The following is a 24,945-nucleotide window of genomic DNA, read 5'->3' as shown; positions in this document are numbered from 1 at the left end:
TTTATTGTTTTCGTTTTTGTCATTACTAATTGCTGCAAACTTAAAAGGAGCATGTGCTTGTTTTGCTTTTCCTTGTCTGTGTGATGTCATTTCTACTATTCTAGGTGCATATGGGTCTCTTGGAAAAAACGGAGACTGGTAAATATAAACGCTGCTTTATTTGTTTGCAATGGCTAGGTAACATTTTGATTAATCGGGTGGGTTAATTAATTAGTAAACCATGGGGTGGATACAGAATCTACTTTATTTCTTACATTAATACTTTTCTTGTGTTTGTTTTATACTAGAAAACATAAGTTGCCTGCTTTTGGGCCTAGTCATTTGAACCGCAGAAAAAGAGCTGACATATAATTCTGCAGAAAGTCACGAGACGCCCATTCTGAATTAAAGCGTTTATTGAAGCTGCATTCACAAAGCAAAAACTGATGAGCTGACATCATTCTGTCGGACATGGCCAAGGTCGAAAGTGAACAATTTGTCAGTCCTTAACTTGGCATCCGCGGAAGTTGTATTGAAAGTCTATGGACGCTGCGAGAATGACTTAATACATTTGTTGCAATATCAGGAAGCTTCTGGCTTCACGTGGAAGAGACAATGGTCCTTATGAGACATGATTTTATGGAACTTTTTGAGAATTGGGTGACATGTCACTTGTCACTCTCAGCCAATGGGACGTCGAGGATTTCTGAAAACTTTCCTTTGCTAGTTTAGTTAGCGTAGAAAGGTATAAAAAGTCATGCCCTTAGGGTTGGGCTGGCTGCTGCTTTCTGACTTTCCGATGAGGGTGAAGTGCTGCTGGACTTTGCGTGGAGCACGTAAGAATCCTCAAAGAACTTTACTTTAATTTCTATCTATTTAGCTCAGTTAGGGAAATAGGTTTTAGAAATGCTAAACTTTATATATTTTCTTTAAAATTGTTTCATTTGCTTAATTAGTAATTTTCTCATATTTCATTATAATCATGCTTGCATTATTGCTAATAAATTTCATTCATAAAACTTTCAACTTATATACCATAATTTAGAAAATAAAATCTTACTTTTGACAAACAAGCTGGTCTTGATTATTCAGAAGTATAGGTTACTATTAGCTAGATCACGTCGCCTATGGTGGTCGTTTAAATGGTTGGGTTTTATTCTAATGACAATATTCTTTCTGCAAATGTATAAATATGTATATAGTTTGTAGATAATGTGTATATAGATTTATTCTGACCACCTGATTCAGTAGGCCCAAAATATATCAGGTTTATAAATGGGTCCATATTTAGTATAGAATTTTGTTTATAGGTTATGAAGTTGGGTAGCGTTGTTTATGATATATTTTCTATAGCCCGCTGGATCAGCTTATTGCCATACTTCTCCATTCTGCTGTAAATATGCCCAAAAGTGTGGCAATGTACTAGTCACAACATCATTTTTTCAGACACCAAAATAAATATAGATTATCAATAATAAGTTGGGAAAAACTAAAATATGGACTGAAACTGCTGGAAATATAAACATATGCACAAATCCCTGTTATCAGGAATCCACCAAGAAATGCAGTATTTTAGATGTGTATTCACTGCATAAGAGATTCTCCCACATTCGAAAATAAACTCGATTTTGTGAAGCACGAGGGCAAGCTACTAGGAGAGCACAAAAACAGTTGACAAATACATTTGCCCGTGTTTTCAAAGTTCCAATGTTAACAGGGTTGCCGAGCTGGGCACCCTTATATGAGTGAGCATCCTTGGTGCGATTGATTTTATAGACATAACGAGTGGTTGGTTCATCAAGATCTATTTCAATGTAGAGAAGGTGGAAAGAGATGGAGGGAAGAGGAAGGAGAAATGGGGAGATAGAGAAAAAGTGATTGTTAGACCGGTCAGCGTTAGGCTGCCCTCCCTCTAAAAATTTTGCCTTCCTCTTCCATTTTTGCTGGTCTTAGGACTCTGCACACTTTACCACTGCTCACCAGTGCTGAAGTGCATACGCTCTCCCTCCTAAATACTCAATTTGCAAATTTGATTTCCATTTCTCAGACCTGCCATTGCATCCTGTGTCTGCAGTTTTAGACTGCCATTTTGACCTGGCTAAGTATCTCTTTTATTGAAAAAAGTTGGTAGTAATGAACTTAGTGTGAACTAAATGTAGTGTGCAAAATCTGTTAGTGATGCTTGTAAATCATAAATGTACTTTGTGTGCACACAGTGGGCAGGGCTCCACCCTGGCCCCAGTATATAAAGTCTGAAAAGGAAACTAGAACGAGTGTTCTAAACACTGTGCCCAAAGGCTGCAATGTTATTGATATAAACTCGTATTGTACAAATATAAATTAAACATCAAAAGATTTTACAGGTACAAATTACTCAAGTGAATAAAACACAAACAGTGTTTTCTTTCTGAATTCTGTAATTCATAAATTCATGGTGTCTTTCACAAATGTTGTAGTATCACATTCATGATGTCCAAAATCAAATTCAATGTTTCCTGTATACTTCCTAATAAAGACAAAACCCAATGCATTTCGGGTCAAGAAGACCCTTCTTCAGGGGTCACTCTGAACTGGCGACGTCAGTCTGTGATCCGAGTGGTGTACATGTGTTTTGGTTTTGGAAATACAAATTCTGGAATTTCTAGCAGCAAGTACCTGACTGAAAAGTTCACCAATGCGCTTGGCGTTAGCGGATGAATAGTCCACGTTGTTCCCATCTAAAAGGTGTGTAGACAGGACCCTACCGCCATAGCTGGTTAGTGCTGGTGGATTACATCAGTACTACAACATTTGTGAAAGACACAGTACATTTATGAATTACAGAATTCAGAAAGAAAACACTGTTTGTCTTTTATTCACTTGAGAAATTTTTACCTGTGACATTTTTTGATGTTTTATTTATATTTGTACAATAACATTTTATATCAATACCATTACAGCCTTTGGGCACAGTCGTGCACACAGTGTCTAGAACACTCGTTCTAGTTCCCTTTGCAGTCAAGTAATCCTTTTGCCAGGCCCAAACCTTCCTTTTTAATACATATGTCCTTTTTAATACATATGTGGTTTAATAGAGTAGGCCCTGGACAGCCCAAACGGCAGAATGCAATGTACTTTTGAGTTTTACATGTCCTGGTAGTGAAAAAATCTTAAATTTGTTTTTCACAAGGCTTACTGCTCGCATAGGATAATAGTGGAATTACCTCATTATATTTTATAAGTGTAATTTCCAAATGGGAATAGGTTAGTAAGTCATGTTTGGGGTCTCTGTAATTACAATTTAAAGTCGGATTTTAAGTTGTAATTCTGAAAGGACACTTTTTGAAAGTTAGCATTTTCCTACCTAAGCCGTTATGTGCCTGTAGCCTGTAACTGGGCTATATGACTGGGTTTATCTGACAATTGAGCTTTGTGTATTCCTTCTAGTCAGCCACACACAATAGAGAGCTTATGTATGCCTGCCTGGACCATCACTGGCAGGATGAGATGGAGGAGCGGGGCACAGCCCCAGTTACAACTGAATAGGCTGAGTCCTGTCCCCACAGGGAAGGCAGGCTGCCTGTGGATGTCACAGGGCAAACTCTAGAAGATTCTCCCCCACTACAAAGGCACAAAGACTCCACCACTTCAGTTCACTTCTGGAACTGTGGATACTCTATCAGGAAGAAAAACTGCTGTGCTTCTACTAGGACTGCTACTCTGCTGGACTGCTGCTCTAAAGGAACTGCTGCCTGGACTGACCTGTTACCTGCTGACCTCTGCGTGGGTGAGAAGGACTGAACCTGCATCTCTTGAACCCAGAACCAAAATTGACTCGCAGTGCTAGCTCGCTGGCCTCCTGACCTGATGCCTCACAGACATAACAGGCTTTCAACCACCTTGCACTTGCACCTGGAATCTGCTATCTCTGAGTCTACCCTGCAAGTGGTATCACCTCAATCTGGACCCTTGGAAGTGGGCTTAAGGTGCTTACTAGACTGTGTGGATCCCGCAGAACCGATGCATCTCCTCTGTTGAGAATCTCAGCTTGAGCAGAACTGATGCATCACCACTGCTGTATGGATTTGACCTGTTGCAAAGAGTTGGATCACATCGCAGCTCTTCGGAAATGCTGCATTGCCCCGACTGCGTGACTCATCCTCAGCACAGGCCCTCACATCCCTCATTGATGGCAGCCTCGACGACAACACCAGATTCCACATCGCAGCCTTGCAACTCTCAAGAACTGGCACATTCCCTCGACTGTGCTCCACGGCTTTGATGCCAAACTTCGCATCACAAGCCTCGTCGGTGCACTTCACAGTCGGCCTAAACTTTTTCCCCGGTCCGCAACGACCAGATATCAACAGTTGCCGCTTGTTAAAATCTTTCAAATCCAATATCTCCAGTTCAACTAATTGAAGTTTTTGGCCGCTCACAGTCTCCTTCCTGCTCCATGAGGTCTGCTGAGGGATTGAACCTCCCATAACCTGCGCATCGTTTGAAGCACTTGCCTCCCCACCGCAGCGGACTCGCTGGTGTGAGCGTGTCTTGCAATCGGCAAGACTTGACATCGCTCCCAGCTGGAGTCCACTGGGTTGAGGCTTCAAGGCGGGTAATATCGTAAAGGGCACCGACCGGGGGACTGCGAGGACCAGCATTCCACAGTCAGCCCAGCTGGTGCCTCTTCCCCCGGCGGCCACGCCCACCGCCTCCCGGCTTGATTACTTTTCGTGACACCAGCTTCGCGGGTGCCGCTCACAGTCTCCTTCCTGCTCCATGAGGTCTGCTGAGGGATTGAACCTCCCATAACCTGCGCATCGTTTGAAGCACTTGCCTCCCCACCGCAGCGGACTCGCTGGTGTGAGCGTGTCTTGCAATCGGCAAGACTTGACATCGCTCCCAGCTGGAGTCCACTGGGTTGAGGCTTCAAGGCGGGTAATATCGTAAAGGGCACCGACCGGGGGACTGCGAGGACCAGCATTCCACAGTCAGCCCAGCTGGTGCCTCTTCCCCCGGAGGCCACGCCCACCGCCTCCCGTATTTTACTGTCATCACTTCCTCCGCGACGAGGGACACGCGCGGGACGGAGCTCGGGGCGAAGCCCGGGCAAAGGGCGGGCCCTCTACGGCCCTCAAAGGCCAGACAAGGCTCGGCTTGACCGATCCCTTAACGTTTTTCATCTCGTACCTGGGATCAGATTAACCACACGTACCGCCATACCGTCCCTGAAATGTCTACACCTCCCGATGACGATCTTCCAACTAGGGTAGGTGTTTCTTTTTTGGGCCCACTGGATAAATACTTCACAAGAGCTGTAGACGAAGTTGATAGGGACTTGGCCCTGGCAGAGCGTAGAGCTGCTCGCAGGCTCTCTATAGAGCAACTTAAAAACACCGCATTAGACTCTTCTCTTAAAGTTATCCCTGATTTGCATTTGCACAACGCCTCCAGGGAAAATCCCGACGCTGACCTGTTTAACACGGAAAATATCCCTCTAATTTTTCAGGCCAGCTCGTCCCCTAAAAATTACATATCCACTGCCAGTCAACTTGAACCATCCTTCTCCAGCACAAATCAAACTATTGACCTCATTGACCTTGTCACCCCGAAAACTCTTAAAGCCCCCGAACCTGTTAGTTTAAGCACTACAGAAGCACTAATGCCCCTGGATGTCGAACAGCCACCATCATCCCAAAATCCTTTCTCGCAACAAAAGGGCCTAAAGATATCGATGGTAAAAAATTTCCAAAAACAGAAACAGCAACTTATTCGCTCGCCCCCGAAAAAACGCAGGAAAAGAGGATTGGGAAATATAGACACCTTTGCCCGCAAAAAAACGCCCTCCAAGGACCTACTTAGGAAAGAATTACTTCAAATAGTGGAAGGGGCGCCAAACGTACCCGAAAAAACACTTCCCTCTCATACCCCACCTCCCATAAAAGATTTTGTAGATGCGATGGAGCACTTATTGAAAGCATTACTACTCCCAATAGTTGAGAGAGTAAAGAGATTAGGCGATCAACTGGATACTCTTATTAAAGGTCCAAATTTAAAAATTACAACTAGTAAGGTTCAAGTCAATTCATTACACTCAAAGGAGGCTGAGAAACCATCTAAAGAGGTTAAAACTAGACCTATACCTGCTCCAAATATTTTCACTGTACAACCCTCTTCTGTAAAACTGAATTTAGTTAATAACATTCCAGTCGTCCCAGAAAAATTGCCTTCAAATTGCCAGCTCTATTCTGTCCAAATAAATTTGCTTATGGAATCAGCCAGAACAGGGTTTAAAAATCCCACACGGGATAAGAATAAGGCCGATTTTAAATCTAAAAGACCTATAAGTGAAAGAAATGTGGACTTACCACCGGAAGCTTCACACAATGTCATTATCTTAACGGGGGTTTTGCCCTTACCATCAGGAATGTATGAACACCATACCAGTCTAAAAAATAAAGTCATTTTTTGGCTAAAAAACAACAGGCCATTGCCACCTCACATAAATGGCGACATTATTATGGTGCGAAGAACAAATTGGGTCGGTATACGTCCCAAAGATATAGAGGGAGACGTAGTAATTATTACTTTTAAAGACTCTAGAATTATCGCGCACATAAGGGACTGGTTTACAGTCCTAAATAGAGGCCCGATTACACCTAAAGAGGTATCATACTTCTACCCAGAAGCACTAATGCCTAGAAAGTCGAATTGCCCTAAACCGCATTATGATCTTTTTCCCATCCAACGTCACCAAAGATTACCTTATAACACTTATCCTTCTAGGCATGGTATGATGGAGAATTTATGCCCCCCACCTCCTACACACAACTTTGCTGGATATGGGCAATATTATCCCCCTAAAACCCCCACTTGGAACCTTCCTTGCTACAATTATTATGAATCTCTTGGTGGCCTGGACGAAAATGAATGACTCTCCTCATCTGGCACATCCTCTAACGTACTATTCACAAATGGATCCTTGGGGTGCAGTAACCGAGGAGAAAGGAGGCTTGTAAGGGATGTTATTACCACCGTCCCAACAACCATGTTTCCCCTCGCTCAACAGCCAAACATCACAATTAATTCCTCTATCCAGCTGGAAAACCGGAAACTATCTCCTAACTTACAGATACTTAGCTGGAATGTGGCTGGCATCTCCTCAAAAATTATTCAACCGGGATGGCTGGATGTGGTAACTTCTTGTTCAGTACTGTGTTTTCAGGAAACCTGGGCACAGACCCCGATACATTTACTGGGCTATCAGACCTTCCATTCGCCAGCGATAGAGAGCAAGCAAGGTAGACCTAGGGGGGGCTTGACTATATATGTTAGTGTGGGCTTAGGACTAAGGATCCGGAAACACCTCCTTAGGGATTCCTACCAAATAATCCTCTTTGAAATGGGCCCTTCCTTGACTCTATTAATAATTAACTTTTATAATAATATGTCTTCAGAGGGGTTGGAGAAAGTACTAAATGACTTGTTCAATGTTGTTGTCTCGATAAAAGAATGGTGCAGGGGTGAGTGTGCGACTGCCTTCATGGGTGATTTCAACTGTCATATTTGCCAAAACACTCCAAGAGGCTCATGTGATTTTTCGCCCACACAGGAAAATGAATTCGAAGATGATATTTTAAATCACTTCCTACACACCAAAACAGGGGAGGTACTAAACAATTTTATGTCTTCTTTTAATGTAGTTTTCGCAAACGACATATGCTCTCCACCGAGACCTTTAAACCTTCCTTTCACGGACGAGGAGCAAATTCTACTATTGACTTTGTTCTTTTTTCAAGGACGCATGCTCCTCTTATATCATCCTGGGATACCCTTGATCACCTATATGGTGACCATTATCCCTTGACTCTATCTATTGTGGTACTACCTCCAACACTTCGCCATAAACATCCTTTAATAACATACGAGCAACCTATTAAAATAGGAGCATTAAATGGCTACACCCTAAAATGGGAAAAAATCAATCCACCGAGCCTTCTTAAAAATCTTTTAAAGTTGAGGTGGGAGGAGGTACACACATGTCTGTCCTTGATTGAACAGCCCCAAGTAATCCTTGAAGCTTTCCTGAAAATACAGGAAAGTTTAAAAAAGTTACTTACCCGCCAGTTCAAACTAGGTCCTTTTACCCCTAAAGGGTGGTTCGATAAAGCCTGCACTAGAGCACAAAAATTACTGAAGAAAGCCTTACACTCGAGCCCAAAGCTACCCACGGAGATACGTGAGGCTAGACTTCAATATCGCCTAGCCATAAAAAACAGGAAAAGAACTCTGAAGGCGGAAGCTTGGCAGACTTTGCTGACAACCTGTGGCAACCATGATTCCTCAGCATTTTGGAAATTTGTAAATGCCCCACTGCCATGGGTAAATATGCCTGCGAGGAATTTGGATCTTGCTATTGACGGAGATACCTGGGCTGCCTACTTTCAAAAACTATATAGTAGACCTATTTCTTCCAATACTTCTTCATTGGACTCCATTCCCTCCTCAACCTCTACCACAATGGCTTCGAGAAAGGGCACTTCCAGCATTGTTTTTATGTGTGAGGAGGTCATGCTAGCAATAAGGGAGAGCCCTTCTGGGAAGGCACCTGGGCCAGATGCCATCCCAGCGGATGTTTTTAAGGCGGAGCCAGACTTTTGGGCCCCAGTCTTAACCTCTGCCTTGAACTCAGCAAATGCGTATGGCCAAATACCAACCTGGTCAGAGGCAATTGTGATACCCATTTACAAAAAAGGAGATAGGCACTTACCATCTTGCTATTGTCCCATCTCCTTGCTTGACTCTCTAATGAAGGTCGCGGGTCGTATAATTTTAAAACGTCTACAGAACTGGTCTGAGGAGGATGGTGTTCTTTCAAGACTACAATATGGCTTCCGAACTGGAAGGGGCACAGTGGAACAGAGCCTCAATTTACATCTCCTTATGTCTAAATATGTGGAGGCAAAAAGGGGCAATCTTTACGTAACATATATAGATCTAACCTCCGCTTTTGATTGTGTGGTTCCTGATCAGTTATGGAAAGTCCTTGAGCAGTTGGGGATAAATCCATCTATCCTCGACTTTATCAAAAATGTGTACAGAGATGATGGGGCCAGGGTGCGGTTTGGTCTGAGGGGGGAGTGCTCTCCAAGGTTCACTATCACCAGAGGGGTGAGGCAGGGGTGCATATTAGCCCCCCTGCTTTTCTCTCTCTATATAAACGCTATCGGAGATCACCTGAAAAACGTCGAATGTGATTATCCGAAAGTGGGAGGACATGCCGTACCAATTTTGTTGTATGCCGACGATGCGGCTATTTTATCTCAAACACGACTGGGCCTACAAAGAGCAGTTACCGCTTTTTCAAATTTTATGCATGATAGGGGTCTGAAAGTGAATATTGGCAAGACTTTTTCCATGGTATGCAGTAAGGGACTAAAGAAAATCCCATGTCCCATATTCATTGAAGGACAAAGAATAGACACAGTTGATCATTTTCCGTATCTGGGCATCTGTGTCCATAGAAAGGTGATATGGCAGTCTGCCGTTAAAGCTAGGAAACTTGCTTTTGTTAGAGCAATTGGGGCGCTCTGAGATTTTGCCAGCAAAATAGGGGGGAGACCAGTAAAACAGCTTATTATTATCTATAAAGCCAAATGTGTCTTAACGGCAATTTATGGGGCTGGTCTGTGGGGGATCGAGAATATATCATCCATTCAAATAGTAGAAAACCATTTTTTAAGGTACCTACTAGCAATACCGAAATCAACATCAGTTTACTTGACCCACATAGAGTTAGGCCTACCATACATTTCAGATGTAATTAAAGTTGAGCCACTTCTCTTGTGGCATAAAATCTGGTCCACCCCGGAGGCTGCATTAAATCGAGAAGTAATTTTGGACATTCTTAAACTAGAAGGGGCAAAACACACGAAATGGCTGGCATATGTAAAAAATGTTTTTTGTGAAATTGGACGCCCAGATTTTTATACTGACCCTATGTCTTTGGAGAATATTTCTAGGAAAACCTTGAGAAAGATCTTAATGGACCATCTGGAAGCCAAGAGGTGGGCTATCCAAAAACTAAATAAAACAACTTTGGACTTCCAAATGATTACTTTAAATAAGGGTCTCCAACTGTATCTTTCCACTGATTTTTCTTACTTTTCTAGAATGCTTCTTACCAGATTTAGATTGGGCTCCTTTTACCGCCTAATAACATTCCCTTCTTGTAATAATTGGTCTCGAAATCTGTGCCCCTGCCCTTGTGATGACCTTTCTCCTCAATCGAACATTCATTCTATATTATTCTGTACATATTATCTAGTTCCCAGGAAATGTTTATTGAGACCTCTTTTGAAGAAATGGGGCTTGAGGACCTGTAGAGATGCCTTTGTTCGGTTGCAACAGTTGGAGGACAAAGATGTCATATGCACTATGGAACAGTTTTTGAAATTGCTGCTTAAATTCAGGAAATCTTTATGATAGCCCATGCATGTTTGTGTTTTTAAATCCTTGGCTGTTTTCTACTTTTTTATATTTTTTATGATGATTGTGTTTCAACAAAATGTAATGATTGCTTTTATGATATCCTTTGTGAATATCGAATAAAGCTTATTTTGATTTGATTTGAAGTTTTGTCATTTTGATCTTGTTTTATTTTTACAAATGTATTTATTTTTCCAATCTTGTTGCAGACCCCACTTTGTGGTGTGTTTTCACTGTGTTACTATTTGACTTGCTGCAAAAATACTTTACACATTGCCTCAGCGTTAATCCTGACTGCTCTGTGCCATTCTTCCTGAGGGTTGAACTCAGGTTAATTTAGGTTTTGCTTGTGGCTTCACCATGAGAAGTATTGTGGCTGCTGCTTGAGTAAGGTTTCACCCCCCTCAACCATTAACCCAATTTCTTACAGAGATCCAAGCGGGAGATAGGGGGAATGAATTAATGGAAATTGAGAGCATGAGGCGACAAAGGGAGCAGGGCTGGTTTGTCCATTTTTTCCAGTACTGGTTTTAGTTTTCCAGTCCAGCCCTCTGCTCAAGTGAAGGTGCCAACCCTCACTTTAGGACAGCGGAGTGAAAAAAGCAGAATCCAGAGGCTGTGGAGAGGGGTGTATTAGTGAATAAGTAGTATTGGTGTAATGAGCAGGTAAAACTGACTGGAATAGAGAGCGAGATGAAATAAACAGAGATGATTTGGGTCAGCATGCCTTGGGTGGCTTTATGGGACTAGGAGAGGAGTTGGTCCTTGGGACTGTTTACTGTTGCAGAGAGTGAGGGCAGAGCTTGGACTGCTGGTGGTGCACCCAAGAGGTGAGGTAGGTACAATGAATGGTGAAATAGTGGAAGTACGGAAAGGAAACACTTCTCAAGAGAAAGCTGAAATGCTATATGCAGCTGTGTAGGTGTTCTCACTTGAGGTCAGTGGAATGATGATGTCATGAAGAAAGTGGTAGTTTAAGTTTGGCTACATCAGTCATAAGGCAGAATCTCCCACCAATGAGGATAGGTCCTCAAGAACCACTGTATATTTTGTTCTATTATCATTCCATTATATATCACAGGAGACACATTCAGGACTTACAGTTTCATTTTATAGATCAGGAATATTCCCTCTTGTACTTAAAAAATAGTTATGTGATGTAATTTATGTACTACAGGAAGTGAGTTAGGGAAACTAGTGAGGTAGTGGGGCCATCTTTTGGTAATTATTATTTTGTCCTTACTGTCAGAGGAAGTAAGGAGTGGCACCAACTTGTGCCAGTGGTCAGTTGGTGAAGGCCTACTGGGGTTTGGGACATTGTGATTTTGGAAGCATTGTCTGAATTCAGGTAGCCAGGTAAGGGTGTTTTCCCCTATCCCAGCACCAAAATTAGTAGAGGGAATTTCTTTGCCAGTCGGGCCCAGAATTTCCAGTAATAAAAACAAATTATAGACTGCTCAATACAACTTGAAGTAAAGGCATCTGTATGTCTTAAATGCAAAAACATATCCCTGAAACCTTGGGGCTATGATTGTAAAGCTATGAAGATACATTTTGCACTTAAGTAAAAATTAAAATCTCGCTGACAGAATGCTGTGGCATTACTGGACCTCCCTGCACTTGCTTCCGCTGGGACGGTTTTCTAAGCACTGAGGTAGAATGCCCAAGAGCACTTGCATAGTCAATATGGCTCTCGTCTCTCATCTGTCGCTTGAAACAACTATCTTGAGACTGTCAGTAACTAGACTTTTCCACCGGCTACTAAAGTCCTTTGTCAGATATGCTAAGCTCATAAGACCGGACCAGCCAAACAATTCCAAAGCATTTGTTTTTCAGACATTTTCCCCTGCCCGTTTAGATTAGCATATTTGATTGCCCTTTGCTTACTATTGCTTCGTTTTATCACTGGCACTATCCAGGAATAATTCATTATTATACTGAGATGTTTCCTAGGAATCTACTTTATTTGCAGCTACCTCTGTGGTTCAAGCTCATTTCCACTGAGGTTTGTATAAGCACAATGGTACATCTTGCGAAGGTGTACTTTTTCCTAAGACCAAGTAATGTAATTGTCTTAATCTTTTTATGTTTTTTCTGACTTCATATTATTCAAATACATTTAAAAACACACCTCTTCATATTACTCGACCGCTTACGTGTATGAGGCCCATTTCTGCAGCACCCTATGGCTGCAGAATACATTTCCAAACAACTTTATTTACAATATTAATTTAAAGCAAAATATGGGTCAAAAACGTTCAACATCTTAAAATATATATCCAACGTGTCCAAAGATTCACATAATCATGTTACATTCACACCAGTCAAATATTTTCACTGGTACAAATATTTTTATTGGTAATGAGGTTTATATTATTAATCTTCTTTGTGACCTCTTATTTTGAAGTCCAGCTATGGGGGTTATCTAGCACATTTTTATTAAGGTAGGCTATCAATTTATTTTTCCAGTATGGCCCACATGCAGTTGTCTCGTTGATTGCAAATAACGCTCCATGAATGGTCGTCGATGCGTTGCTATTCGAACCTTACATTTCTTTTGGGGTTTGCATCAGATTTGACTGGTTAATTATTAAGCTCCCTCTTGGGCCTTTTATTGGCTGGACAAGCCAGAGGACACCAAATAATTCTCCGGGGAGCAGACAACCTTCACAACGAAAAGAAGAAGTCATACAATAAGAATATTAAAAATCATAAAGAAGGGGAATTGAGTGGAACCTGCTAGAGAATTCGCAAAAAACAGCCACTACAAGGCTCGCAAGGAAGCCTAAGAATTAACAAGTCAGGTCCTGCTGAGAACCCCCCAAAAAATGTGTTGTTCGAAACGCAACGCACTGATGACCATTCATGGTAAGTTATTTGCAGTCAAAGAGACAACCGCATGTAGACCATCCTGGAAAAATAAATTGAAAGCCTACCTGATAAAATGCACTAGATAACTCCAGATAAAAGAGCTCACAAGGCAGATTAATAATAGAGACCTCACTGCCAATGAAATTATTTGACTGGTGAAATTGTAACATGAATATGTGAATCTTTGGACATGTTGCATATATATTTTAAGATGTTGAATGTTTTGGCTCATATTTTGGTTAGAATTTGTAAAATAAAAGTTGCATTGGAAATGTATTGTGCAGCCATTGAGTGCTGCAGAAATGTGCCTTATAAACATATGTAGTCTGATTATTATGAAGAGGTGTTTTTAAATGTATTTCAATAATATGAAGTCAGAAAAATCATAGACACATTAAGAGAAGTACATTTCTTGATCTTACAAAAAGTGTTGATTGAATCATTTCAACTTGGGAACGTTTCAAGATTTTTACTTTTAGAAAGTTGCCATTTTCCTGCCTTGGCCATTTAGTGTCAGTAGCCCATTTCTGGGTCACATGGCTGGGTGTAGCTGACAGCTGGGCTTTGTGTATTCCTTATAAACAGTCACACACAATAGAGAGTTTAGTTGTGCCCCCGGATAGGCCAACACTGGCAGAATGGGAGGGAGGAGCTGGGCATAGCCCCACTTACACTTGAAAAGCCTGTGTTCTGTCTCCACACAACAGGGTTATATCCCTTCTGTAGCTTGTCTGGAGCCAGGACAGGGAAGACAGGATGCCTGGGGACTTTAGAGGGAATTTATATAAGCTTCCCCCACCTTCCAGAGGAGGGGTCCCATACACAAATATTGAACCTCATACATTAAACTCTTCAATACATTTCTGGACCAGTGGATACTCTGCCAGGGAGAAGAACTGTTGTGCTGCTGAAATTTCTGCCATTGCGCTGGACTGCTGCTCTATAGGAACTTCTGCCATGTTGTGTTGACCTGCTGCATGCTGCCCTCTTTCATGGGGGGGAAGAACTGGACCTGCAACTTCATTTTAAACCTCGGACTCCAGAGTGACTACAAGGGCTAGATTGCTGGCCTCCTGATTAGACCTTCGGTGACATAAAAGGGTCCCCAACATCCTGCACCAGCTCCTGGACCCAACTGAATATAGTTCCTGACCCACAAGTGGTGCCCCTCAGGCCCAAGTGGTGTGTCCCCCCAGGTCCTGGACAATTGGGTTGGCTCAGGGATCGGAAATCAAGCTTGTGGGCTCTTCGTGACCATTTACAGGGCCAGTTTGCACCGAGGCCTCAACGCCCAAACTGCGATTCAGCATGAAGCCTTTTAGCCCGACTCTTTGCACTGTGGCATCTATTTCCAAGGGGATCACAAAAGCGAAAATCTAGCAACACGCGCCCGCGGTGCCAGGCCTGCTCTTTGTGCTACACTGGCAGTCTCCGGTGATGCTTACACTGCTCCTCACGGCCCCCTCCAACATGAACAGGACTCTTGGCACTGACTTTGAGAAGGCAATTTCAGTGTGCCTAAACTTGTGACTGTAGCTGACCTCAACTCCATTGTGGTCAGCCTGAAAGAATGACTTTACCCCAGTCCAGCGCGACCAGATACCCCAAGTTTGCTCTTTGTGCTTTTTGGCAATATGCAGACCCCCCAGGATATAGCGGCATGGAATAGCAAATTTAGCGGCACAAAAATGGAAATTTAGCGGCACAAATATGGAAACTAAGCGGCAATTTTGCGGCATTTTATGTGGCCATTTTTCCTACAACAAACACAGATATCTTAGTTTTTTTAGTTATTTAACAACATGAAGCTATGTATATTTGGTTTCTTTACAATGTAGACACTTTGGGGCAGATTTACAAGCCCCTTGCGCTGCTTTTTTGAGCTTGGTGCCACTGTACCTGCTGCACTAATGATGGCTATACCTATCGCCCCTTTTATTAGTAAGCACGTTAAATAGTACAGTGTATTTTGAACACAACCTGATATCCCACCGGATGCCCGTTCGACAGGCCTAACCACTAGAGAAAGAGCAGTCAAAACCGCCAAGTGGTCACTTGCTACACAGTAGCGAACTGCATGTTGGTACTTGTAGTTTCGTTGCAAAATGTCAGCCTGCAAATCGTCTCCGCTTTAAAAGCGGGGACTGGTTGAAGTTGACACCCTTGACATGGGGCCACTTGACGCCCGTGTTAAATTTCTCGCCTCTAGGATTTTTCCCATGGCTCACTCCCAGGGGGAAATGGTCTGCAATAGGTGAGCTCAACCCTCAGACTTCATCCCTTGTCCAGCGCGCCTCTGCAGATACCCCGTCCCGTGTGCGCCTCAGCTCTCTCGGCTGAGTGGTTCTGTCTGTTTATCTTGAGGGACAAACATCTCTGCACGGCGCTCCGTCTCCAAGCCAGCGAATAGGGTGACCAACTGGCATTGGTGCAAATTCAGGACGGTGAGTGTAAAAATTCAGGACAAAGGGTCAAAATTCAGGACACAAATTCAGGACAGGAGCTCAAAATTCAGGACAAAACTTCAGGACAATAGGTACGTTTTACAGACACATCAGAGGTCGCGCAATAGTATATAAGTAAGCCCAGCCATTTCCAAACATATTCAACCGTTTGCAAACCTATCCATAATGTATCCTTCCATCTATCATTTCACTCATCCATCCCTTTATCCATCCCCTCATCCATCCTTTCACTCGTCTCCATTATCCATCCACCCTTTCACCCTATCCATCTGTACACTTATCCATCCACTCTTCATCCCATCCATCCATTCACTCATCCATTCAGCCATTTACCCTTTCACCAATCCAGCCATCCTTTCACTTACTAATCCTTCCACCCATCCACTATTTTAGTCATCCATCCATCCTCCCTTTCTCTCTCCATCGACCCTTTCACTTAGCCATCCTTCCTTCCATCCATCCTTTCACCCACCCATCATCCATCCATCCATCTGTCCTTCCCCTCATCATCCATCCTTCCCCTCATCACCCATCCATCCTTTTCCCTCATCATCCATCCATCCTTTGCCCTCATCATCCATCCATCCTTTGCCCTCATCATCCATCCATCCATCTACCCACCCACTCTTCATCCATCCTTCCCCTCATCATCCATCCATCCTTCCCCTCATCATCCATCCATCCTTTCACCCACCCCCTCATCATCCATCCATTCCCTCATCATCCATCCATCCATCCACCCTTCCCCTCATCATCCATCCTTTCACCCACCCCCTCATCAAACATCCATCCATCCATCCCCTCATCATCCATCCATCCATCCTTCCCCTCATCATCCATCCTTCCCCTCATCATCCATCCATCCTTTCACCCACCCATCCATCCATCCATCCATCCTTCCCCTCTATCCATCCCCTCATCCATCCATCCTTCCTCTCATCCATCCTTCCTTTCATCCATCATTCCCCTCATCCATCTTTCCCCTCATCCATCATCCAGCTACCCTTCCACCCATACATCCAGCTATTTAAATTTTCTCTCCATCCTTCCCCTCTCATCAATCCATCCATCCTCTCTCATTATCCATTTATTCAATCTTTCATTCATCCATTCACCACATATCCTGGAGTACTGAAAGGTGCCATTGCTTGTTTGCCTTCTATGGCCTGTAGTCCTTTTATTAAATCGGAAAATTGATACTCTGCTAATTCTTTAATCTATAGAATAAAACCATGATTTCATAGTATGCTCATAGAGAGCCCAGCGTTTTTGCACTAAACTTCAGCTTTAAGGAGAAGCTTGCTACGATCCAATGCTAAAAATCGTACATGGATGGAGCACTTAGTGCAACATCTTTAAAGCAAGGTCAGACGTTTTGCTAATACAATTCACATTAGAGTAGAAGTGCAAGCACATAGACAGTTCCGGGTGTGCATGCTGCAGATAATCTCTCAGCAATGCAAGATTCGAGTTAAAAAAAAATATATTAACAGATTTAAGGTAGCGTGTCTTTTGTTTTCAATTTAAATTGTTCTCCGTTTCTTTCCCAAATTGACTTGCTGACTGTGTTTAAAAACAATTTGCCAGGTCAGTAAATGAGCCTTCTCACAGGCCTAAGACTCGAAGTTCCTATTCCTGTCACTGCAAACCCTTTCACATTACACTCGAAGGAGAACTGCTCTGTCTGATTCCTGCTCCATCCTCTGTGACAACAACCCATCCCCCCCTCCCCTCCTGTTGATGTGCAAGGTGAGGGCTCCCATTGTCATTCTTGTGGGCCAGGAAGAGGTGCGAACGAGCGCAGTCCCGGGCAGCTCTGAATGACAAAGAGCCTAGACCTTCACACTGCCAGCTGCAGCCGAGCTGCTTAAACCCTCTGACCCAAGTGTCTGTAGATCATCTACAGGTGTGGGGCAACCGGTGCATGTCTTTGGATAAAGCAGACCCCCCAGGATATAGCGAAAAATGCAGCGATTTCTACAAAAATGCCGATTTCGCGGGCATTTTTGTAAAAATCGCGGCATTTTTTAAAAAGTGCCGATTTCGCGGCAAATCGCGAAATCGCGAAATCGCGATATCCTGGAGGGTCTGAATATTTGTGCTAAAATATTGTTTACATTCAAAACCCCGGTTATTTTGATTGGCTTTTTGTCATTTTGATCTTGTTTTGTTTATTGCATTTCCTTCTATTTTTCTAATTTTGTTTGGGAACCTTTTTGTGCAGTGTTTTCACTTTATTACTGTTTGAAGTGTTGCACAACTACCTTACACATTGCCCCTAAGCTAAGCCTGACTGCTTTGTGCCAAGCTATCAGAGGGTTGAGCACAGGTTAATTTAGTGTTGGCTTGTGCCTAACCCTGACAAGGATTGTATTTGCTGCTTGACCAGGGCTCACGCCCCAGTCAACGAACAACCCAATTTCTAAGAGTATCCATGCAAAATGTGTATTCTTTTTTCCCCAATATCCTGGGAATTTGTAAAGGTACTCAGCGTTTTAGGATTTCCCAGGAGGGCACTGAAAAAAAGGCCAAACAATAACTACATTTTAGGTTTTTGGGAAAAATTTGGGAAAACTTGCTGCACAAAAGAAATGTTATGTTTTTTCCTTGAAAATGCATCAAAGAAATGTTTTTTACACTAGCATCACTATCTTCTCAGCTTTAAGTAACAAGCACAATTTTTGCAACAAAAAAATACTTTTTATCACAGTTTTTTGCAATTTTTCTAGAAGGTAGTCCATTTTTCCTAATTTTAATGCTTTCAACCTACTTGCAGTTTTGGGTGTGTTATGGAGATGGGCTTTGCCTTTACACTGTGTTAAGTTAGCATGAGCTTATTAGAAGTTTAAACACCATTTTTCCTCTCTGCTGCTTTTGCACACGGCACACAGTATTATAAATGTTTAGAGTCTAGCAGAATATTTTGCTTCACGCGAGAATAATATGTTTTCCTATAGTATCAGCCCTGCTTGGTAAGCTATGTCTGAACAGTGAGTGCCGAGGCCTTCAAGGTTATTCCAACACAGTGGTTGTTGTTCGGTCTGATCAGCGCACATTCTAGACATAACACATATGCCGCTGTGGCCCTCTCTGATTTTGGTGCGTTTAATAATGCACTGCGCAGAGCATGCACACACTGTTTGGAGAACATTCGCATGCAGAGAGCTGGTGTAGAAAATGATGTTATCCCTTTCTACTAGGACCAGAGGTATGGGGCCGCCCTTGTAATCCCAAGAGACCTTCTGTAGATATAATATAATATACTAGCAAGGGAGGGTAAGATTTATATGCAATTTAGCCTTCTTCCCTTTAGCATTTTAACATGCTTTCTCTCTTTGTATGTTATGGTCTAGTAACTATGCTGGTAACCTTGTTGCTTATAATATGTCTGCTTGTATTAACTAAGATACTGCGCCTGAGAACACGGCATTAGAAATAAATATTTCAAACTTGCACGTGTCTTCATTTACTCCTCGTTTTGGAATGGTATGATAGTATAACGAAAGAGTGTTCATGTGTTCCACGTTTCCTGAGGTGTTCTAAGTTCATCTTGTGGGTTGTCTAATCATTGGGGTTATGGAAGAACCAATAAGACACTGATTGCTAGTCTGGTAGGGGATTTTGGATACTAAGGTGAGTTTTGGTACACCCTAATTCACTGAGGTTCCAAGTCTCTATACACAGTTCTGGGTAGGAGCAGAATCCCTGCGACAGGTGGAAATGGGTTTGAAACCCATGGGTGATCGTGGATTGCATTACATTTCTGAAAATTAGACTAATTTCTGAATTCAGCAAGGGGTCATTTGTTCTGGTTCTTTCAAAAGCATTAGTCCCCATCACACAAGTGCCGGTGTTGTGTTTTGGGGCCTCTTGTTTCAGGGGTGGTAGGCCGTGCCACATAAATTGGGTAGTATTTTTCTCAGAAGTTTGGAAATGCTAGGTGGTAAGAAACTTGTGGAAACCTGCAGATTCTGAACATTTCTCTCACAGACTTGTTAGGAAAATGTGTGCTTTTTTGCCAAAGTTCATGGTTTAAAGGGCATTGTGAGTAAGAAAAATCATTGGGATCCACTCAAGGCACACCACCCTGGACTCCTCTGGGTATCTCGTTTTCAGAAATGTCTATTTTTGTCAAGATCCTTTTGTTGGCAGCTATGCATGTGTTCTAATGGTGCACAAATCAGCATGGCAAAAAATGGGAAAGCTTGGATTTACCCCACTTTGCTAGTTCATACATTACAACTATGCCAAAATAATCTACATTTCTTCCTGCATGCCATAGGGATGAGGATGGGGATGCTGTGCACCACTAGTGGGAAAAAGACTGTTAGACTTAGGTGGGGGGTAAAATGTCTAACACCAGGGAGGCCGTCACACACCCCATATTATTCCCCCCTACCCTGGGAAGAAAATTGGAGCTAAGCCCCTAAGTGACTCCCAGGGGGTAGAAAACCTGTGTTGTCCCTTTTGGCGTGATGGTTTGGCAAAATGCCGAGGTGGGGAGCCCCCATACCTTAATTTGTCCAAATTTAAAATCCCTGGTGTCTAAAGGCCTGTCCATCACCCCATCAAGGGCCAGATTACAGCCAAACCCTCATTTGGGTCGAAAGTCCTATTTGCTCCCAAGGGGGCAACAGAAAGACTATATTGACCCTTCTGCAGTGGGGGGATGGCCCTAACACCAGGTTGGGTCATCCCATTTGTTTGTCACCATTTCAAAATCCCTGGTACCTAAAAGACTTTCTCTTCCCCTCTGGAGAAAACTGACAACTGGCACTGGAGAAAGTGGGGGAGGTCAGAAAGATGTGTTGGCCCTTTCGGGGTGGAGATATGGCCCTGTGCCATGGAGTGCCAATCCTATTCCTTCCAATAAATTTGGTCTAGAAATCCCTGGTGACTTGTGGGCTTTCTACCCTTCTATGGACATAGGGAGCAACCCCCAAGTCTGCTTCCAGAGGGGGTGCTGAAAGACTGCATTGCCCCCTAAGGAGCTGGGACACGGCCACATTCAGAAGTGGGCCATTTCCACCCATTTCTTTATTTTTAAACAAACAAGAATTTCACTGGTTTTTAGTGTGCTTTCTACCGTTGTATGATAGAGGCACGCATGGCTAAACCACGCATGCCTCTACCATGCAATCTAAACCACGAATGCGTCTTAAACACAAATTCCTTTACCACGCATGCCTTTACCACATAACTTTGTGGTAAAGGCATGAATGGTAAAGGGGTATGCGTGACTAAGGTCATGATCCCCCTCCTCTACCCGAAGCTACAAATTCCCCCCGCCCTGAGGTTCAACTACTTCGTCCCCCTTCCACTCCCTTGGGTTGCTTTTAAAACTACTCCAACCCGTTCCACTGCTGTTAGGCCTCAAACCCAAAACCCTATTTTAAAAATCTACCACAAGCCCTAAAAAAGTACCCACCCTCCCCTATGCCCTACAAACTACCCCAACTGCCCATTCCCTCCCCTGCCCCCTAAAACCCTGTATCTCAACAAACACTATCTCGACCCCCTCTCACCCCCTGCACTGTCCCTAAAACTACACCAACCCCTCCACTGACCTTAGGACTAATACCCTAACCCTTAATTAAAACAACAATCTCTCCCATTCGCAGCCCTGAAAAGTTCCCCAAAACCTCCAGCCCGGAAAACGACCCCCAAACCCGAAGCACAGAACACTAACCGACCCCCCAGCTCAGATAACTACCCCGACCCCAGCCCAGAAAACGACCCCACCCAGGCCCAGAAATCTACCCCAGCCCAGAAAACTACTACCGACCCCACAGCCCAGAAACTACCCCCTGCCCGAAAACTACCCAGCCCCATTCCATTCACCTCACCTCACCGCGACTCTCTTCCTGGTGAGGTCTTCCTGCTTCCATCCCTGCTGCCTGCAGCAGCCAGCAGCTGAACAACACACTGCCTTAACCATGCATAGCGCGGTTAAGGCATATGCCTGGTTAAGGCAAGCGTGGTTGACGGTGCGTAGTCAGAACACACGTGGTTAAGACCGCGGTGTTCTGACTGTTTCCCCTTTCTACAATGCTAATAAGGAGGCAGGTTGGGCAAACCTACAATTTGCCTGCTGCGGGTGCTGAAAGACTCTATTGCCTCTCTAGGGTTGAGGCATGACCCTAGGCCAGGGTGGGCCACCCAACCCTTTTGATTTTAATCCATGGTGTCTAGTGTGCTTTGGGGAAACCTATATCACTGCCCCCCAAAGTGGAGCAGAAAGACTGTCTCGTCCTTGATAAGGGGAGTTTGAGAGGCACAGGTCCTTGTCCAAGAGGCATCTCCACCGCCCCCAAGGAACAAAGAAATCCCTGGTGTGGGTAGTAACATTTCTACGCCCCAGGGCAGACTAGAGGCAATCCTTCCCAATCTGCCCCCCAGACAGGGTAGAACAACTGTTTTTCCGTGGGGTTGAGATGAACATTGGCCTTGTCCATGGTGTTGATCCCCGTTGCTCAAAATAAATCCCTGGTTCTAGTTCGCTTTCCACAGATGAGCAAATTGAGATCCCTTTGTCTCAAGGGGCCTCTCCCCACCAGAAACAAATAAATACATGTTGTCTAGTTGGCTTTGAACCTCACAAACAAGATGGGAAGGGCAAATCTAGAGCATAAAACTACTGAAATGTGAACCCTTTAAAGACCCACAGATAGCACAGGCTGTTCACATACATTGGGTATCTGCCTTTAATAAATACCACATAGACTGTGATAATACTGCATATACACCAACCTACCGCATGTTTGAAAGAGTATGTTACACTGAAATATTAGCAAATAATATTTCAGTTTTCACTGCGTGTTTAAATACTTCTGCCAGTAAAGCTCGTAGAAAGCTTTTCACATCATCAAATAATAACCTTATATGAGCAATCAGGTGCTACACTGCACATGCAGAAGCTACTGCATTAGCTGGTGCAGTTGGAAAGCATCATTGCATCTACTTCAGACGATGCACTAATTTCCAAAATACAAAATTAAATGCCCCAAATCCCAGGTTGAGATGGATACAACGATTACAAATTATAAAGTTACAGGTATAATGGAACGTCACACTTTCTAGCAACCTTAGAATAACAACACCCAATATGGTTCTAAACCCATGGTTGATTGATAGCTCACTGTGCTTTATTAGAAGGATTGCAATGTATAAACTTCAAGTAACAAATGGATCTCTGTGTCAAAAGCAGTGACCCAGGCATCTACATAAAATACAGATATGTGATGTGCTTTGCATTAGACACTTTATTTTATTAGCCTAAACTGTTATTAGACACAAGACAGATCTCCCCAGCAAGTGCATTATCCATCAGAGTTATCTTACCATTATTATTATCCACTGAAATTTGCAGGCCACACAAAGATATCTGAAGCAGATGCCTTAACCTCATAAGATATTTTAAAAGCAGCCTCTTTATTATGAATTAAGTAAACCAGAGTTTAAAAAAAATAAAGCTATAGGTTGAATTAGAGACTCTGCTTTGTATGACTCCACCCCTCACGACTCCACCCTTTTTGCGTACTTTGCTATCCAATTTATGGGTTCCCAGAATATTTTTTTTCAAATTCCAGCATTGCAGCAATCAAACTAATATCAATTTTAATTAATTTAAGTGAAATCTCAAGATCCTTGGACATCTACTTTTACAAATCAACGTTTAATAGTTTTTATTGTGTTACACTGAAACAGGGCAAACGCTCATTAGAATGTTTTAACATAATTTCTGCTTAACATTGTTTCTATTTTTATTATTTTTTCACCTTTCTCAACGGTACATAAAACTTTATTATTTTATTTGTTTCTGTTTTGATCATCTTGCTTTTTCTGTCTCTTATCAAAGTACTCAATTCAAAGGTAAATCCACGTGAAAGAGCCACAACTTATTACCATCATTTAACAATCATGCAGCCCTACAGGGACGTTTTAAGGATTTTGGGGGCCCTGGGCCAAATGTATTTTGGGGCCCGTGATCCGAACATGTTTGATTTTATGATCCAGTTTCAGCTTTTTCAAGCCCTCTTTGGTCAAATTCTAAATGTGTGTACATCTGATATTCAAGAATAGTGATTATGAAATATGAAATGAGGAATGGCTATGTACAACATTTCAAAGCAAGATTCAGACCTTGTGGAAGGTGTCTTGTTTTCTCTTCAAAACTAATAATAAGGCTGAGATAACTCTGTTCACTTGTTTTCTTTTTTTCAGGTCGGAGAGGCCAATCCTGGCTTACAGAAAGTTATTGACGCCCTGGGCCTAATTCCAAACAAGGTAAGGTAACAGTGTGAACGACCCAACGAAGAGCAGTAGTGATGCACAGTGCAAGTGATGAAAAGACAACAGAGAAGGGTTGTGAGATCATTCACCTCATTTGCATATAGTATACAGCAGTGTGCTATTTCAGGCTGCAAACAACACACTGAAGCCCTAATCAATTAAATAGTGAAAGTGAAAAAATATTCTTTTGACCGAGAGTAGCGAGTGGAAAAAAAGAAGAAAAACTGATTCGCCAGCATTATCCATTAAATTAAAGTTCGTTTTTTGCTAATTAAATTATTTTTGTGAAAAAAAACGATTGTTTATTCCAACAAATGTTTTTAAAGCATAATTTGTCTTTGTAGTCGATTGGTGTTTCCAAGGTATCAAATAGTTCTGCCATTTTCTTCTAGCAAACTGATTAGGGTAATATATTATTTTCTCTGAAGTGAGGATCTACTGTGCCTAATTCACCATGTGACTAATGGTTTTCGGGCTTCAAAATTGTCACCTTTAGTAGCGGGGCCCCATAAGACAAAATAAGCAATTCCTCGATAAAAGACACTCTTAAACTCACTTGCACAGTGGAACACGAGGATCCCTCTCTTCACACTGTGAACTTTTAATGACCCCCGTGCCTGCAGGTCCAACTGATTTCAAAGAGATTTAAAATTGTAAAGTGGTGTTTTATGTACGTGACACAATAACCAGTTTTACTTCGTTTCAGAGTCTAAAATGTACTTTGTGTTTTAAAATTGTGGTTTTGTTGCAATGGGTTGAAGTAACTATGCAATGAATTAATACATTCAAATTCAGCTCTGAATTGGGCAAAAATCTACCAAAATTGCTGCTGAGAGTAGTAAATATACCCATCCTGGTCATCATGGTGACA

The 24,945-nt window shown here is 42.7% G+C and overlaps 1 protein-coding gene across 1 annotated transcript in view; it reads left to right on the top strand.

The window, feature by feature from the left end:
- The window catches only part of LOC144828693 (carbonic anhydrase 13-like), a 160,797-nt gene that overhangs the window by 105,899 nt on the left and 29,953 nt on the right, over positions 1-24,945 (top strand). Inside the window, exon 5 of the mRNA XM_078687077.1 lies at positions 24,006-24,068. Within this exon, the coding sequence (XP_078543203.1) occupies positions 24,006-24,068 (63 nt within the window). The remainder of the gene's footprint in view (positions 1-24,005; positions 24,069-24,945) is intronic.

Source organism: Lissotriton helveticus, chromosome 4_1 (assembly GCF_964261635.1).
Source record: "Lissotriton helveticus chromosome 4_1, aLisHel1.1, whole genome shotgun sequence".
Lineage (NCBI taxonomy): Eukaryota > Metazoa > Chordata > Amphibia > Caudata > Salamandridae > Lissotriton > Lissotriton helveticus.
Note: the sequence above shows the minus strand (reverse complement) of the source record. Positions and strands in the feature narration are given on the sequence as shown.